The sequence below is a fragment of the Lipotes vexillifer genome, unplaced genomic scaffold (genome assembly GCF_000442215.2).
Source record: "Lipotes vexillifer unplaced genomic scaffold, Lipotes_vexillifer_v1.1 scaffold1263, whole genome shotgun sequence".
NCBI classification, from domain to species: Eukaryota; Metazoa; Chordata; class Mammalia; order Artiodactyla; family Lipotidae; genus Lipotes; species Lipotes vexillifer.
The window spans coordinates 61,439-75,868 of NW_006785259.1; the positions used below are offsets into that span (position 1 = coordinate 61,439).

General features: G+C 46.0%; 1 protein-coding gene across 2 annotated transcripts in view; it reads left to right on the forward strand.

The window, feature by feature from the left end:
• The window catches only part of IQSEC2 (IQ motif and Sec7 domain ArfGEF 2), a 78,348-nt gene that overhangs the window by 35,922 nt on the left and 27,996 nt on the right, over positions 1 to 14,430 (forward strand). The window contains exon 2 of one of the 2 annotated variants that reach the window (XM_007457344.1): positions 684 to 779. The exons of the other annotated variant lie outside the window; for it this stretch is intronic. Coding sequence (XP_007457406.1) covers positions 684 to 779 — 96 coding nt within the window. The remainder of the gene's footprint in view (positions 1 to 683; positions 780 to 14,430) is intronic. 2 annotated transcript variants of the gene reach the window in all.

A 14,430-nucleotide genomic window follows, 5' to 3' on the forward strand; every position in this document is an offset into this window, starting at 1 on the left:
CTCTTTCCGTTGCTCTCTGTCTCTTCCCCTCCCCTCCTCCAGTGTCTCCTGCACCACCCCCATCCCCACCCCGCCCTGGCCTGGGTTCTTCCCCCACTTTGGACCCAGAGCCTCTTTTCTCTCCATCCCTCCGTCCTTTCTTGTGAGGGGTCTTCTCTAAGGGGGACCCCCCCATACACCTTTTCCCTTTCTCTTTCATCCACCCTTCCCTCTCCCCTCTTCCCTACCCGTGTGGCGTCTGGTGTGAGGAGGGCTCCCTTCCCCCTTCCCTACTGTGGTGTCCCAGTGTCTCTGAGGCCGAGGTCCCCACGGAGTCACCTGGAACACAGGAGGCCCAGCCCAGCTCTTTCGTCTCTGCTGCCCCCTGTTGTCGTTGTGTTCTGTTTGTGGTTCGAGTGACGTCCTCTCTTTCTTGACTTTGTGGTTTTTTCTTTTTTTCTTCCTTCCTTCCTTCCTTCCTTCCTTCCTTCCTTCCTGCCTGCCTGCCTTCCCCCTCTCCCTCCCTCCCTCCCACCCCTCCTCTTCCATTCCCTATCCTCCACCACCCATTCCTCCCAGTCTTCCCCTTTCCCCTACCCCACTCACTTTCACCTCCTTGTCCCCATTCCGCACCCTGCCTCTCCCCTCCCTCCCTGTCTCTCTCTCTGTCTCTCTTTCTCTCTCTGTCTCTTGCTGTCTCTCAGGTCCACAGCGTCTCATACTCTACACCAGTATTGCTGTCCTACTCAGGTCCTTGACTCCATGAAGCTTACCCCCTCAGGCAGGCTGGCAGAGAGCAGGTAAGAGCTAGACCCACCCCTCCCCCAATCCCTCACCCCTCCAGACAAATATCAATATCATTGCCAGCCCCTCCCCCATCTCCCTCTAGCCTCTGGAGTGACTGTGGGATGGGTGTCTGAGCGTGTGAGGAGAGTGAGTGGGGGACCAGGCCAGAAGACCAAAGAGGACATTCACAGCCTGTTTGTAGCTTGTCCTTCCTTAAAAATCCTTCTCTAGATACCTTCCCCCCCAAAGTGGGAGTGGTTGGTCCTAGAATATGTAACATTTGAGCTGTTTTGTAGGATGAGTAAGAGTTTGTCAGTTGGATAGGATGGGGAAGGGTGTTTAGACCGAGAGAACAATCTGCTTATACTTTTGGGGAAGGAGATTATTTCCAAGTTAATTTGAAAACACATTTTACATTTTCTGATTATAATGCAATGAAATAAAATATTAATAGCAATGGCAAAAAGGCTAGGTCCATTTGAAAGTTTAAAAATACTTGTGTTAAAGAGGAAATAAGAATGGAATTTATGGGCTATTTAGAATAAATGTCAATTGAGAATGTCATAGACCAAAACCTATGGGATATGACCATGGGGGTTCCCAGAAGAAAGTTTGTAGTCTTAAATGCTTTTATTAGAGAACAAGACAGTTTAAATGAACTAATTATTCTGATCAAGAGTCTAGAAAATTCTAGAAAAAGAACAACCAAAAGAAAGCAGAATCAAGTAATTACTATATATAAAACCAGAAATTAATGAAATAGAAAACAAAAGGTTTGATAAGCTAAGAGGTGTTTTTTGAAAAGACCAACAAACTAGACAGACCCTCCTCTGGCAGTTATGATTCAGAAAAAGGCAAGAAAACATAAATAAAATAAGGTATGACGAAGGGGATTTAACCACAGATTCAGAGTATATGAAAAAGTCATAAGAAAATGCTTTGTGGAATTTTATACCAATAAATGTGAAAATCTAGATGAGATGGGTGGTTTTCTAGGAAAATATAAATTACCAAAATCACTTAAGGAGTGGCAGAAAGCCTGAATAGAATGGAACAGTATAGAAGAAGTTTAAAAGATGGTCAAAGTTTTCTCCTCAGAAATGGTACCAGGACCAGCTGGTATTATGGAAGTTCAGGTATCATGGAAGTTCTATCCAATCTTGAAAGATCAGCTAATAGGAAAAGGTGGACAGCTTCCTAGTTCATTCTAGAAGGCTGGTATCACAACAGGCTAGAAGAAAGTATTTGCTACGTAGACAAAAAAAAGGAAAACTATAGTCTAACCTCACATATTAATAGAGCAACACATGTTTTAAATTACAGATTCTCCAACTGAATCCATCAGTATATTAAAAGAAGACTGTATTGTGACAAGTGAAGGTTTGTCCCAGGAGTGCAGGGATTGTTCAACATTAGGAAAGCTGTTATTGTAATTGATTATACTAATAGTTATACAATCTTTTTACTCTATCTCCATAAATGCTGAAAAAATAATCTGACAAAATCACACATCCATTCTTGATTTAAAAACCCTTAGTGCCGGGCTTCCCTGGTGGCGCAGTGGTTGAGAGTCCGCCTGCTGATGCAGGGGACACGGGTTCGTGCCCTGGTCCGGGAAGATCTCACATGCTGCGGAGAGGCTGGGCCCGTGAGCCGTGGCCGTGGCCGCTGAGCCTGCGCGTCCGGAGCCTGTGCCCCGCAACGGGAAAGGCCACAACGGTGAGAGGCCCGCACACAGCAAAAAAAAAAAAAAAAAAAAACCCTTAGTGCCTTAGTTATCTCTTGCTGCACTGGGGTAATTTGTTAAACAGCAATAGATAACTAGTACAGTAAACTAGGAATGAATGAAAACCTCCTTAACTTGGAAAGAATTTTTATCAGAAACCAAAAACAATCATCAAATGTAACAATGACTTGCTAGATAAATTTCCATTCAATTTGGGAACAAAATAAGGATGACTACTATCACTGTCACTAACCAGTGTTTTCTGGAAGTTTTAATCATTGGGATTAAAAAAAGAAATAAGTGGTATAAATATCAGAAATAGAGTCAGAATTAGCATTATTTGAAGATGATATAGTTGTCTACTTAGATAATCAAAGAGAATAAAAGGAAAAATTATTAAAACTAATAAGAAAATTCAGTGAGATGGGTAGATACAAGATAAATATACACCCAAACCATCAGCTTCTCTAAATACCATCAGTAACTAATTAGAAGACATAATAGAAAAAGATTCCCATTCACAATAGCGAAAAAAAAAGATTAAATTCCTACGAATTTATAAGAAATTTAAAATACTTCTCTGTAGAAAACTAAAATTTCGTCAAAGGCTATAAGACTTGAATAAATCAAGAGTCATATCCTATTCTTGGATGGGAAGAATTCAATATGGTTTAAAATGACATTTTCCCCCCAATTTGCTCAAAAGATTCAATGTATTTCTCATTAAAATTTCAGTGGTATTTTCTTTGGGAATTGTGCAATTGGATTTTAAAGTTCATTTGGAAGAGTAAATGCCCATGAATTACTAAGAAAATTTTGAAAAAGAAGAACAATGAGGGGGGACTTGCCCCGTTAGATATAAAAACTTACCATAAATCTACAGAAATTACAAATATTATATCATCACAGAAATAGAGGAATACATAAATGGAACAAAATAGAGAATTTAGAAACAAACCCATATATTCATATGGGAATTTAATTTGTGACAAAGAATGCATTTCAAATCAGTGGGAAGTCAGTAAATAGGATGGGGCTATTAGCTACCATTTGGAAAAAAATTAAGTTAAATCCCTACCTTGTACAAAAAAAAATGCAAAAAATAAAGCTGTAAAAGTACCAGAGGAAAATCCAGAATATTTTTATAACGGGGTGGAGAAGCCTTTCTGATCAGGGTTTAAGAACTCAGGAACCATAAAGTAAAGAGCAATAATTTCAACTACATTAAAGTTAAGAACTTCTGTGTGGAGAAAGATACTATACACAAAGTTAAAACAGAAACAACAGGCTAGAAGAAAGTATTTGCTATGTAGACATCAGGCAAAGGTTAATATCTCTGTCTATATCGTCTCCTGGAAATCAATAAGAAAAAGATGCCCTACCCATTTAAAGTGCAGAAATAACGTGATTTGACAATTCAGAGAAGAAGTAGACAGCTAATGAATGAGAAAGGATGTTCAACCTTACAAATAGCCAAAGAAATGTAACTAAAACAACAGCGAAGTACTAATTTTAAAGTACCAAAATTTAAAAGATTGAAAGGGTTGTGAGGAAACAGAATCTCTCATATTCCTTGATAAGAGTACGAATTGGTTTCATTTTATTATGGGACCAGTTTGTTAGCTGCCCCCAGAAACTTAAATGTGCATATACTTCCAAGCTCAAAACTATGTCTTAGAGTTAGGTTTCTCTAGAGTTTTACTACTAGGTAGACCCCAATTTGGCCAGCCAGAGGCCTTTTCTAAAATACCCCAACCCCAACTGCAAACATAAGCCATACTGTGCAACTCTATCACACGCCCTTTTGTAGGGTAGCATTCTCAACCAACTCTTAATGAAAAGGTTGCATGATATATGCTTCTTAAATAAAGACAGGATTATATGAGTAGGAATAATCTTTATTTTTAGCTAGTTTATAAAAATGTTAAAGCCATGGAAATACCTTTTATCTACATTTTAAACAAAATGTTCATTCCTTTGCCCAGCAATTCAACTTTTAGGAATCCTTCAAAACTACTTTCAGACATATGCAAAGATGTTCATTGCAGCATTGTTTATAATAGCAAGCAATTAAAACAACCTACATGTCCATCAGTAGGAAACAGCTTTTCCTTCATGATCCATCCATACTCTGTAGCAGATCAAAAGAAAAAGATGTATCTCTAGATCCTCACCTGGAAAGACCTCTAAGACTTATTGTTATATGAAAAAAGCAAATTGCAGAACAGGGCTTATAGTATGATCCCATTTTTGTAAGGAAAAGAAAACCCCCATAACAACAATGAAAAAAATGTTATACATACCCTGTCACAATTTTAAAATTACTGGCCTTTTTTCTTGGTCCCATTTCCTTGTCTTTACTAACTTGTTTCCTTCCTCCTCTATACCTTTTTCCTGTATCCACCTGTTGTTTTTCCTTTTAATAACTTGCTCAAATACCACCTGATTCATTCAGCAAGCATTTGTTCTGCCTGCTCTCAGTTAGGCCTTGTGTTGAACCTTGGTGGTATATGGGAATGAGCTATATCTGGTCCTACAGTCAGGGAGCTCAAATCTAGAAGGGAGAGAAAGACACACAGACAATGACTGCATAGTGTGGTTTGGGATAGAACAGAAGTAGGCCCAGAGGGCTGCCAGAGGAGGGGTACCTAACCCCACCTGTCCCCTACAGGAGGGGATATGTGTACTAAGTCTTGAAAGAGTAATAGCTTTCCTTTATCCCCCAATCCTGCCGGAAATGGTTGCCTACTTTTTGGCTCTTCCAAGCAGGATGACCTAATGGGGGAAAATAGTTGGGTCAGTATCTTTATTCAAGTCCAAATTCGGCTACTTCCAAGCTCGACTTTCGGCAAGCCTCTGAGCTTCTATTTCCTCATCTGTGCAAAGAGGACAATGCCTATTTACCTCTCAGGGCTGATTTTAGGATTGGAGAAGGTACATGTAAAACTCCTGGATGACTATCAACTGTTGAAGGGCAGGGACTACCCATGTCTTGTTTTCCTCATAGCTAATATGTAGCCTTGGATTGGATTGGATCTAAAAGCTGTACGTGTCTAGGGATGGTTCTGGAGCAAAGGATGCGCCTTGACCATAGTGGGGCTTTGGGATGAGGAGGCTGAGAGTAGTACATGGGATGGAGGGGATCGCACCATAAGAAGAGAGAGCCAGGGAATTTGCTGGCAGTCCAGTGGTTAGGACTTGGTGCTTTCACTGCTGGGGCCCGGGTTCAGTCCCTGGTCAGGGAACTAAGATCCCGCAAGCCTCGCAGCATGGCCAAAAGAAAAAAAGAGAGAGAGAGAGAGAGAGAGAGCCAGGTCCCTGGTGTTGACATGAAGGTGACACAGGAGGGAAAATAAGAGTAGGCGGCCCTGGGAAATGGAGCCCAGAGGGCATTCTGGCCCTGGTTCTTGGTCCTATTCTGCTACTGATACCATCTCCTAATCTCACAGTGCAGGGCAGGGAAGCATGGTGGACCAATTCCTGCATTGGTGTCAACATGTCTCAATTCAATCCCACCTTTGTCACTCACTAACTGGGTGACTTTAAACAACTCACTTCACATCTCTGAGCCTAGTTCTTTATCTGTTAAAAAGAACACCAACATCATGGGGTTTATTTATTGAGGAGTAGAAGAGATCATAAATAGTATTCATGTTGTTGAGTGCCTGGCACATAATGAGTACTCAAAACAGGGTAGCTGTTATTAGTGTTTGTTTCAGTAGACACTTAGGGAGTTCTGCTATGGCAGGGCCTATGCTGGGTAATGGTTTTTGCCTTCCACAAATTCCCAGTCAGCTGGGGAGACTGAGGAGGGCTATGACAGAGGAGAGCACAGGGTCGGGGGCTGCTGTGGAAGCCCAGTGGAAGAGATCTGGCCCCACCTAGGGCTGGTGCAGGTCAACTCAGCCTAAGAGCTGAGTCTTAGAGGATGAGTCAGAGGCAGTCAGGGGCAGAAGGGTGAAGTATGGCAGAATGTTCCAGGCAGGAGGAACAGCATATGCAAAAGAACCTGGATGTTGTTGGGAAGAGCCAGAGGTTTGTTACGAACCTGGGTTGCATGGGTCCCAAATGGCTTCAGGTGGCCCATGAACCTCCTGAAATTGAATGCAAAATGTTGTGTGTGTCTAGTTGTGTGCATTTTCTGTTGGGGAGGTGGTTTGTGGCTTTCATTAAATGCCTAAAGGGTTTTGGGTTCCTCCAAAAAAGGTTAAGAACCAATGTTGCTGGTGATGAAGTATCATGTGAATAGATTCTAAATAGGAGAGAAATTTGGTAAAATTTGTGTTTTAGACATATCACATTAGCAGTCAGTATGAAAAATGGATCATATGCATGGAGGCCAGCTGGAAGGCCTACACTGGGATATTGGCATAGAAGAAGTGGCTTGGAGCAGGGCTACTATGTTGCACTACTCCCGTGGGCACCATTCGCAAAGAACCATTTTAATTTCAAATTATGGAATCTAAATTCTTTGAGAGATAGACCCAAGAGCAGGTGAGAGAAAGGGAGGAGGCAAGGATGAGTCAGTGTTAGCAGAGGGCCAGAGGGACGTGAGTCCAGGGTAATAGTGCAGGAGGAGAAGGGAACCTCTATTAAGGCTCGCCCAGCACCCAAAGTCCGTGGTCTCAGATATAATTACTAACTTCCATCTCACTCCTGGTTCTCGGAGATTCTGAGTAACACTGGAGACACTTATTTCTCTATGTATTTGAGGGAGGAATTACTTCTGGTTTGTGAGTCAGGTATTTTCCTGAAGAAAGTCGTGTTTGAGCCAGTCATCCAAGTTCTGTAAAGATTTTGAGTGGTAGAGATGGGAGAGGATGCTCTGAGAGTGAACACAGAGGCCTGGAGGTGAGAAATGGTAAGGCTGAACACTGATGCGGAGGTTAGACACGCCTCAAACAGCTGTCTGGAGAGCCCAGGGTCCTTTCTCGTGGTAGGCAGCTGGAGAGCCATGAGCAGTTCTTGAGGAGGGAAAGTAACATGATCAAATTAGCATTTTAGAAGGAAGGGAGACTAGGGAGGAGGCTTTTGCAGTAATCCAAGAGAGGTAAGCTGAGGTAGTGGCTGTGGGGATGGAGCAGAGGAGGTGGATTTGAGAGGTGATGGGGTAGAAGAGAGAGCTGGAGTCAGAGAGACTGAATAGATAATGGGGGTGGAAGTGGGGGGTGGAGATGACTGAGGATGGTCATGGTGAGTTGCCCATGTTCAGGCCTGGCAATGGATTCATTCATTCAACAAATATTTATCGAGTGCTAGACACTGTGCTGGGCATTAAGGATATAGCACTGAGCAAAACAGATGCCTGTCCTGATGGATCTTACGGTGGGTGAGACAGATACTAAATAAATAAGCAACTAAATATATAGAATGTGTCTGGTGCCACACCTATCTGGGGGATGATGATCCAGCGAGTGCAAAGGCCCCGAGGCAAGAGTGTGCTTGTTATGTTTGAGGGATGGCAGGGAGACCAGTACGATTGGAGAAAGAGTGAGCGAGGAGCAAGGGGAGTAGATGATGAGTTAGCAGAGGCCAGATCATGTGTAGTCTTTTAGAGCTATTTAGGGGGTAGAATCAGCAGGATTCGGTGGCTGACTTGGTAAGGGAACAGAAAGAACCTAGGGTGACTTCCAGGTGTGTTTTGGGCTTGGGCCACTGGGTGGTGGTGCCTTTCACGAAGGTGGGAAATGCAGGAGGACAGGTTTGCAGTGGTAAGATGCTGCATTAGAGGTCCCTGTGAACTCTGAAGGCCCTAAGGGCCATCTTGGTGGAGCTTCCAGCAAGCATTAATTAGGCTTGATGGGCCTGGGACCCAGGAGAGAGATCCATGCTAGAGAGAGAGATGTGGGGTCCTCAGCCATACCTGAAGTTATGGAATGGAATGAGATCACTAACAGAGAGTGTGGAATGAAAGAGAAGAGGACCAGAGCAGAACTGGGGAAGAGGTACTAACACATAAGGAATGGAGAGAGGAAGAGGAGCTGGGGGTGGTCCGAGAAGTAGGAGGAAAACCAGCAGGGAGTGGGCTCACGGAAGCAGAGGAAGGAAAGAGCCGTCTGCGCACGGGGGGGCTTGTTAAGAGTGGCAAATGTTACAGCTGGGGGAAGTAAGATGAAGGTGGGAGAGAGTCTATTGGCTTTAACCAGTGGGAGGTCCTGGGCGACCTTACTAAGAAGAGTTTCTGTGGCTTGGTGGGCACATGAGGCAGATTGCAGTGGGTTGAAGAGCCTGTGGGAGGTACTGAAGTGGAGATGGCCAGTGTAGACGAATTTCTCAAGAAGCTTAGCTGTGAAGAGGAGAGAGGGACACTGATTGCTAGAGGGAGATGTGGGGGCAGATCGAGGGTTTTTATTCCCAGATGGGAGAGACTTGAGCTTCTATAAATGTTGGTAGGAAGGAGGCAACAGAGAGGGAGAGGTTGAAATACTGGAGGGAGAGGGGATGATTGTTATGGAGGTGGTAGCAGGGGTGGGCTCCAGAGCCTGAGTGTAGGGACTGGCCTTAAATAGTATAGGGGCCCTCTTTTTCTCACAGGGAAGGAAAGCAGAGATAGTGGTGGTCGGGGGAATTCAAGGGCGTTGAGGGGATTAGTGAAAGAAATGCTTCAGAAAAGTTCAAAGCAACACATGGAGATCCCTGACAAAGAGCACGGATGCTGGAGCTAGGAGGAAGCAAAGAATACTTCTGGTTGGAAGTCAGGGAGGACTTCCTGCAGGAAGCAGCATTTGAGCTGGGTTGTGAAGTTCAGACAGGATTTCAACAGGCAAAGCTCTGTGCAGAAGGAAGAAACAGAGTCAGCAAAGGCATAGCGGCGTGAAAAGGCTGGACGTGCTGATGTAATAACGAACAAGCTAGTTTGATGAAGGCTGGGCGGTATAACATTGATGGCACTGATGCTGACAGTAACAGTAATAGTTACCATGTATGAGGCACCAAACCTACTACCCTGTGGCAGGTGCCTTACATACTTGAATTCATTTAATCCCCACCACATCCTGCAGAATAGGTATTTCCTCATTTTGCAGATAAGGAAAATAAGTCCTAGAGAGGTGAAGAAATGGACTAAAGGTCACCCAGCTAGTAGGTGGTGGGGCTGATATTTAAACCCAGGTCTGTCTGACTCTAAAGCCTGGGCTTTTTCCACCTGACAGGAAAGGCCAGGTGAGGCCATATGGTGGGGGAGCCTTGAATGCCAAGTAGAGGAATCTGAACTTTTTCCAGGAAGCTAAGGGGAGCCAAGGTGGGTGTCTGAGCAGAAGAGATTCACACTCAAAGGTGGGCTTTAGGAAGGCTAATGTGGTCCAAGAGAGTAGGGAGAAGAAATCAGGAGGTGACTGCAGTGTCAGGGTGAAGGGTAGCAGGGGCCTGGCCTGGATAGGAGGGGAGTGAACAGGGGGACTGGAAGATCATTTGTTCCTCATGACAGCCTTGAGAGGTGTGGAGTTTCCTTCTCCTTTTATAGATGAGGAATGGGAGACTCTGAAAGGAGGAGCTACTTGCCCAGGACTTGAGCACTGGTTCATGTGGTTTTGCTGACTCAGTGACTCTGTGGAACAATGTGTCAGAGGGAGCTCTGAGTATGAGGAGGGTGTGTGTGTGTGTGTGTGTGTGTGTGTGTGTGTGTGTGTGTGTGTCCCCACGTGCGCACCCCTGCACGCTCTTGTCTGTCAGATGGACAGCAGTGCCTTCCCTTGCCTTCTCTTTCCTTCCCATTGTCTTCCCAATCCTCCAGCATCCTGGATTCCATATTTCCTACATCTCCTGAGCCAAGGGGGTCTGGGAGTGGGCTGAGACTGTTTCTTTGGAAATCCCTAGAAGATCAGCCTTTTCACTCCCAAGACACCTGGTCCCGCCCCAGCCCTCCTGCCTGTCTATCCACCCCATGAAAATGTAGTCCAGCTCCAGTGACTGCCACATGCAGACTGGCCCCTGGTACTGCTCTGCAGGACCCGAGGAACAGGTGCTTGTTCCTGCAATGTTTCCTCCCCACCGCTGTGGCGCTTCTGTGTGGGTGCAAACGGCCACCTTGGTAATTAGGTTCAGTTCATGAGCAGTTAACAATAACCACCACCATGTTCCCATCAGTCTTTTTTGCCAGGCATTTGATATGTATTCCAGTCCTTTCAACAATCCTGTGGGGTTGGCATCATAAGGCTCATTTTTACAGATGAGGAAACTGAAGCTCTAAGAGGGGCATTAACATGCCTGGGGCCGCAGCCTAGAAGCACTTGTAGAGCTGGCCTTGGAACCCAGGTCTGTTTGCTTCCAAAGCTGTGGACTTCCCACACTCCATTTCTAAGCATCTCCTACATTCCCGACCCTGAAGCCTTCAGGAAATACAAATCTTTGTCCTTCAAGGGCACAGTGGATTTCTAGAGATAGTACCAAGTTCACCCAAAGGACCGGCTGGGAAGAGTCTGAGACTTGGAGCTCCAAGAACTTCCAGGTTCAAATCCTGACTACCGCTTACCCAGCTGTGTGACCTTGGGCAGATATCTAACCTATCTGAGCTTGAATTCCCTCATCTTTAAAATGTTGCACAGTTGTTGCAGAGGTTAAATGAGATGACGCATGCAAAGTGCCAGCAGAGAGCTGGTTGCTACTATTTATGTTAAAATTAAGGTTGGGAACCTGTCAGGTCAGAAAGGGAGTTTACATACTCTGGGTGTAACCTTAAGCCTGAGCCCAGCCTGAGTGTGGGGGAGGGCCGTTCCAGGAGGGGGACCAGCAACAGGCTCCTTGGAGACTGAGATGGATGTGGCCCCATTGGTCACACTGGCTTCCCCATTCCAACCCCCATCCTAGCCCCACCTCCCTGGTTCCAGCCCTTCCTGTGTCTCCCTTGCTCTGCAAACTAATGCCTCTGCCTCTCTCTGTCACCCGCCGCCTGTGGCCTCTACCCTGCCCTTCCTGGCCCCAGGGAAGAGGAGGAGGAGGAGGAGACTGAGGAAGAGGAAGAGGAAGACGCTCATCAGTTCTGCTGTCCGGCCTCCGAGTGCAGTAGTCCCTCCTCTCGGTAACTGAGAGGACAAGGGTCATTTTCTATGCAGAAGCAAAAGCCTTAACCAGCCCCCTGCCCCCTGCCCCCTCGATCCCCCATGGGACCCCGTCCCTGCTTCAGGAACCAGATGGGCAGGCATCGTGCCCCGTCCTCACCCACCCTCTTCTTGGAATTCCCACCCTCACTGCTGTCTCCCCTGGACTCCAGCCCCGAAATTATAAAGGCTGGAGCCCTAGGTCTGACTAAAATGTGGGAGCAGCAGAGCTTGGAGCTTGGAGCTTGAAACCTGGACCCTCCCATACCCGCACCCCACTTCCCAGGCACCCTGGAGCCTGCCACTCCTGGAGAGGTCTCCAAATGACATCCCAAGGACCTACCTCTGTCCTCTGTGAGCACAAACAGAGATGCAGGGTGCCTAGGGCTTAGAGGACCAGATGGGGTCGGGACCCAGCCTGCTCATTCCCTCGCTGTGGCCATTGCTGCCATCTCTTCTACTGCTTGGAGGCCTTGTCCCATGACTCCTGCCACTCCCATAGCGCTCTGTAAATATGATCAGGAGGAAAAGGCCTTTCAGAGTGCGTGTCGCTGTGTACAAAAGAATTTCCATCAATAAAAGCTGATCTCTTCTCTCTGTCTGATGTATGTTCCACCCCACTCCACTTCCCTCTCCCCATCCCCACCAGGGTCTTACCTTCTTTCCTATCCAGGGCTGGGAACAGAGGCTGGGAGAGAGAGTAGGGTTTGATTTTATTGTCAACACCCAGAAGGCACCCAATAAATGAATGAATGATGTGGCGCTCTCACCATGTGCAAGCCTAGCGCCTTCTTCAGCCTGAGGTGGTGCGAGCTGGTCAACTTGGACACGTTGCTTGGCCTCCCTGCTACCCAGTTTCCCCATGTGTAAAAGGAGGAGGGAGGTTGGACCAGAGGATCTCCAAGGGCTCCTCCAGCTCTGACATTCTGTGAATCTGAGATGGTACAATTTTAAGAAACTATGATTACATGACTTTAAGAGAGGATAATTCAGTGACACATTCCATCCAGTTCTGTGGTTTCTCTTTCTATGATGCTGTGATTTGGGGATTCTACAATACTGTGGTTTTAAGATTTCATGATTCTACCATTTAGAAAAAATTCTGATGGTGTGATTTTAACATTCTGTGATGTTAATAGTCCTTGATTCTGTACTTTCAAGGTTCTGATTCTACAGCTTTAGGGATCTCTGAGTCTGAGGGAAAGCCACTGCCCCCAGATGCAATAACCCTAAGTATTTCCTGCACCTGCCAAAAGCTAGTTCTAAGAATCCCCAGAGGCTGTTGGCAGGAAGGCAGAAGGTGTCCTCTATGCGCTGTAGAACCCACACCTTCCATGATGAGTCTGTGTTAGGAGCAAAGCCAGGAGACTCCCAGGTGGGCTCATACCCCTGCTTTCCCTTTCTGAGCCTTTTTTTTTTTTCATTAGACAAATCTGAGTTTACCTTATGGTTCTGCCACTTACTCTCTGTATAACCTTGAACAAGTATTTTCTTCTCCTTGAGCTTCATTTTCTTCCCAAGTACAGTGAGAATTAGATCTCCCTCTCTGCGTTGTAATGAAGATTAGCAAGAAAAAGCACAAGGAGTTCAGCATAGGGTCTAGTGCACAGTTGCCAAGTGTGTACTGATCGGCGGCTCTTGTTTTGATTAAGGCCCAGGTGAGAGTCCCTCCTCTCCTTTGTTTCCCCCCTCCCTTCAGCATCCCCATCACATGCCCTGGTAGTTTTCCAGAGGCTCGCCTCACTCTTGACTCGTTGCTTGACTCACTTAGGCACTCAACTCAGCTACTCACTCACTCATTCAAATTCTCATTTATTTCTCCCCTCCCTCTCTCTTCCTCTCTCCTTTATTTACTCTTCCAGAAGGCATTGCTCAAACACCTACTGTGTACAAGGTTTCAAGCTAAATACAGTGAGGGACCGAAAGTAAGACAGTGGCTGTGTTCTCCATAAGTTCTCCATCTCTCAGGGGAGATGAGAATTCCTTTGTGAAAGTAGTCAGGGTGTGAAGGGCAGAAGTGATTGAGCAGATATGGCTTCAGTAATGAGCAAAATACATTCCTGGCCCAAAGAGTAGGGAGATGTCAAGATGGGCTGGGGGTGGTGGTGTCCAAGGATTGCTGGAGGAACAGGGGCAAGAGTAGATGGCTGGGAAGGGTTTGAATAGATGGTTTGAGAGGTGAGGCATTAAGGAGTCAGAGACAGCATGGACCAAAACCTGGTGGAAAGCCCCAGGGGTTGTATTGGGGAATGATACATACATTGCTGTGTTCAAGCTGGGTGTGTGAGTCTAGGTGACTTGTGGCTGTGGAGGGGGAGACCATTCTACCCTTCATTTGATTGGAGATAGAAAGAAGTTAGGGGGCACAGGGGCTCAACTAAAGGTCAGATAGCTATTGTGGGAGCCATGGGGGTGTAGACTCCTGTGTAGGCAACTGAATTGGCTGAGGGCCTGTGCTATGGGAAAGGGGAAGGTTTCTATCTTTTGTGAGGGAAACGTGTGTGCCTGTGCACAGGTGTGCGTGAGGCTGGCAGGTGAGAGAAGAGTGAGAGGCTGTGCACTCTTGTGTATCTGAGGGAATGTGATTGTGTGAGGCTGGACGTGAGGGATTCTGAGTGTGTGAGGTTGATTGTGTGAGGTGGCAACTTACTGTGCCTGGCAGTCTCTCTGCATGTGCCCCGGTGGAGATAATCACAAGAATGTGTGTCAGTGGCTTTTGAGCATGTGGTGCTGTGGCTTTTAGGGTGACAGTTGTCAGACAGGATGGTCACACAGACACACATGACTGCCACCTGTGGTCTTAGGGGACCAAGGTGGCTGCTGGGCCCTGACCTGGGCATAGGGAGGGTCCACAGAGGTGAATTATACCAGGCCACTGCCCATGGGAAACAGGAGTAGTGTAGG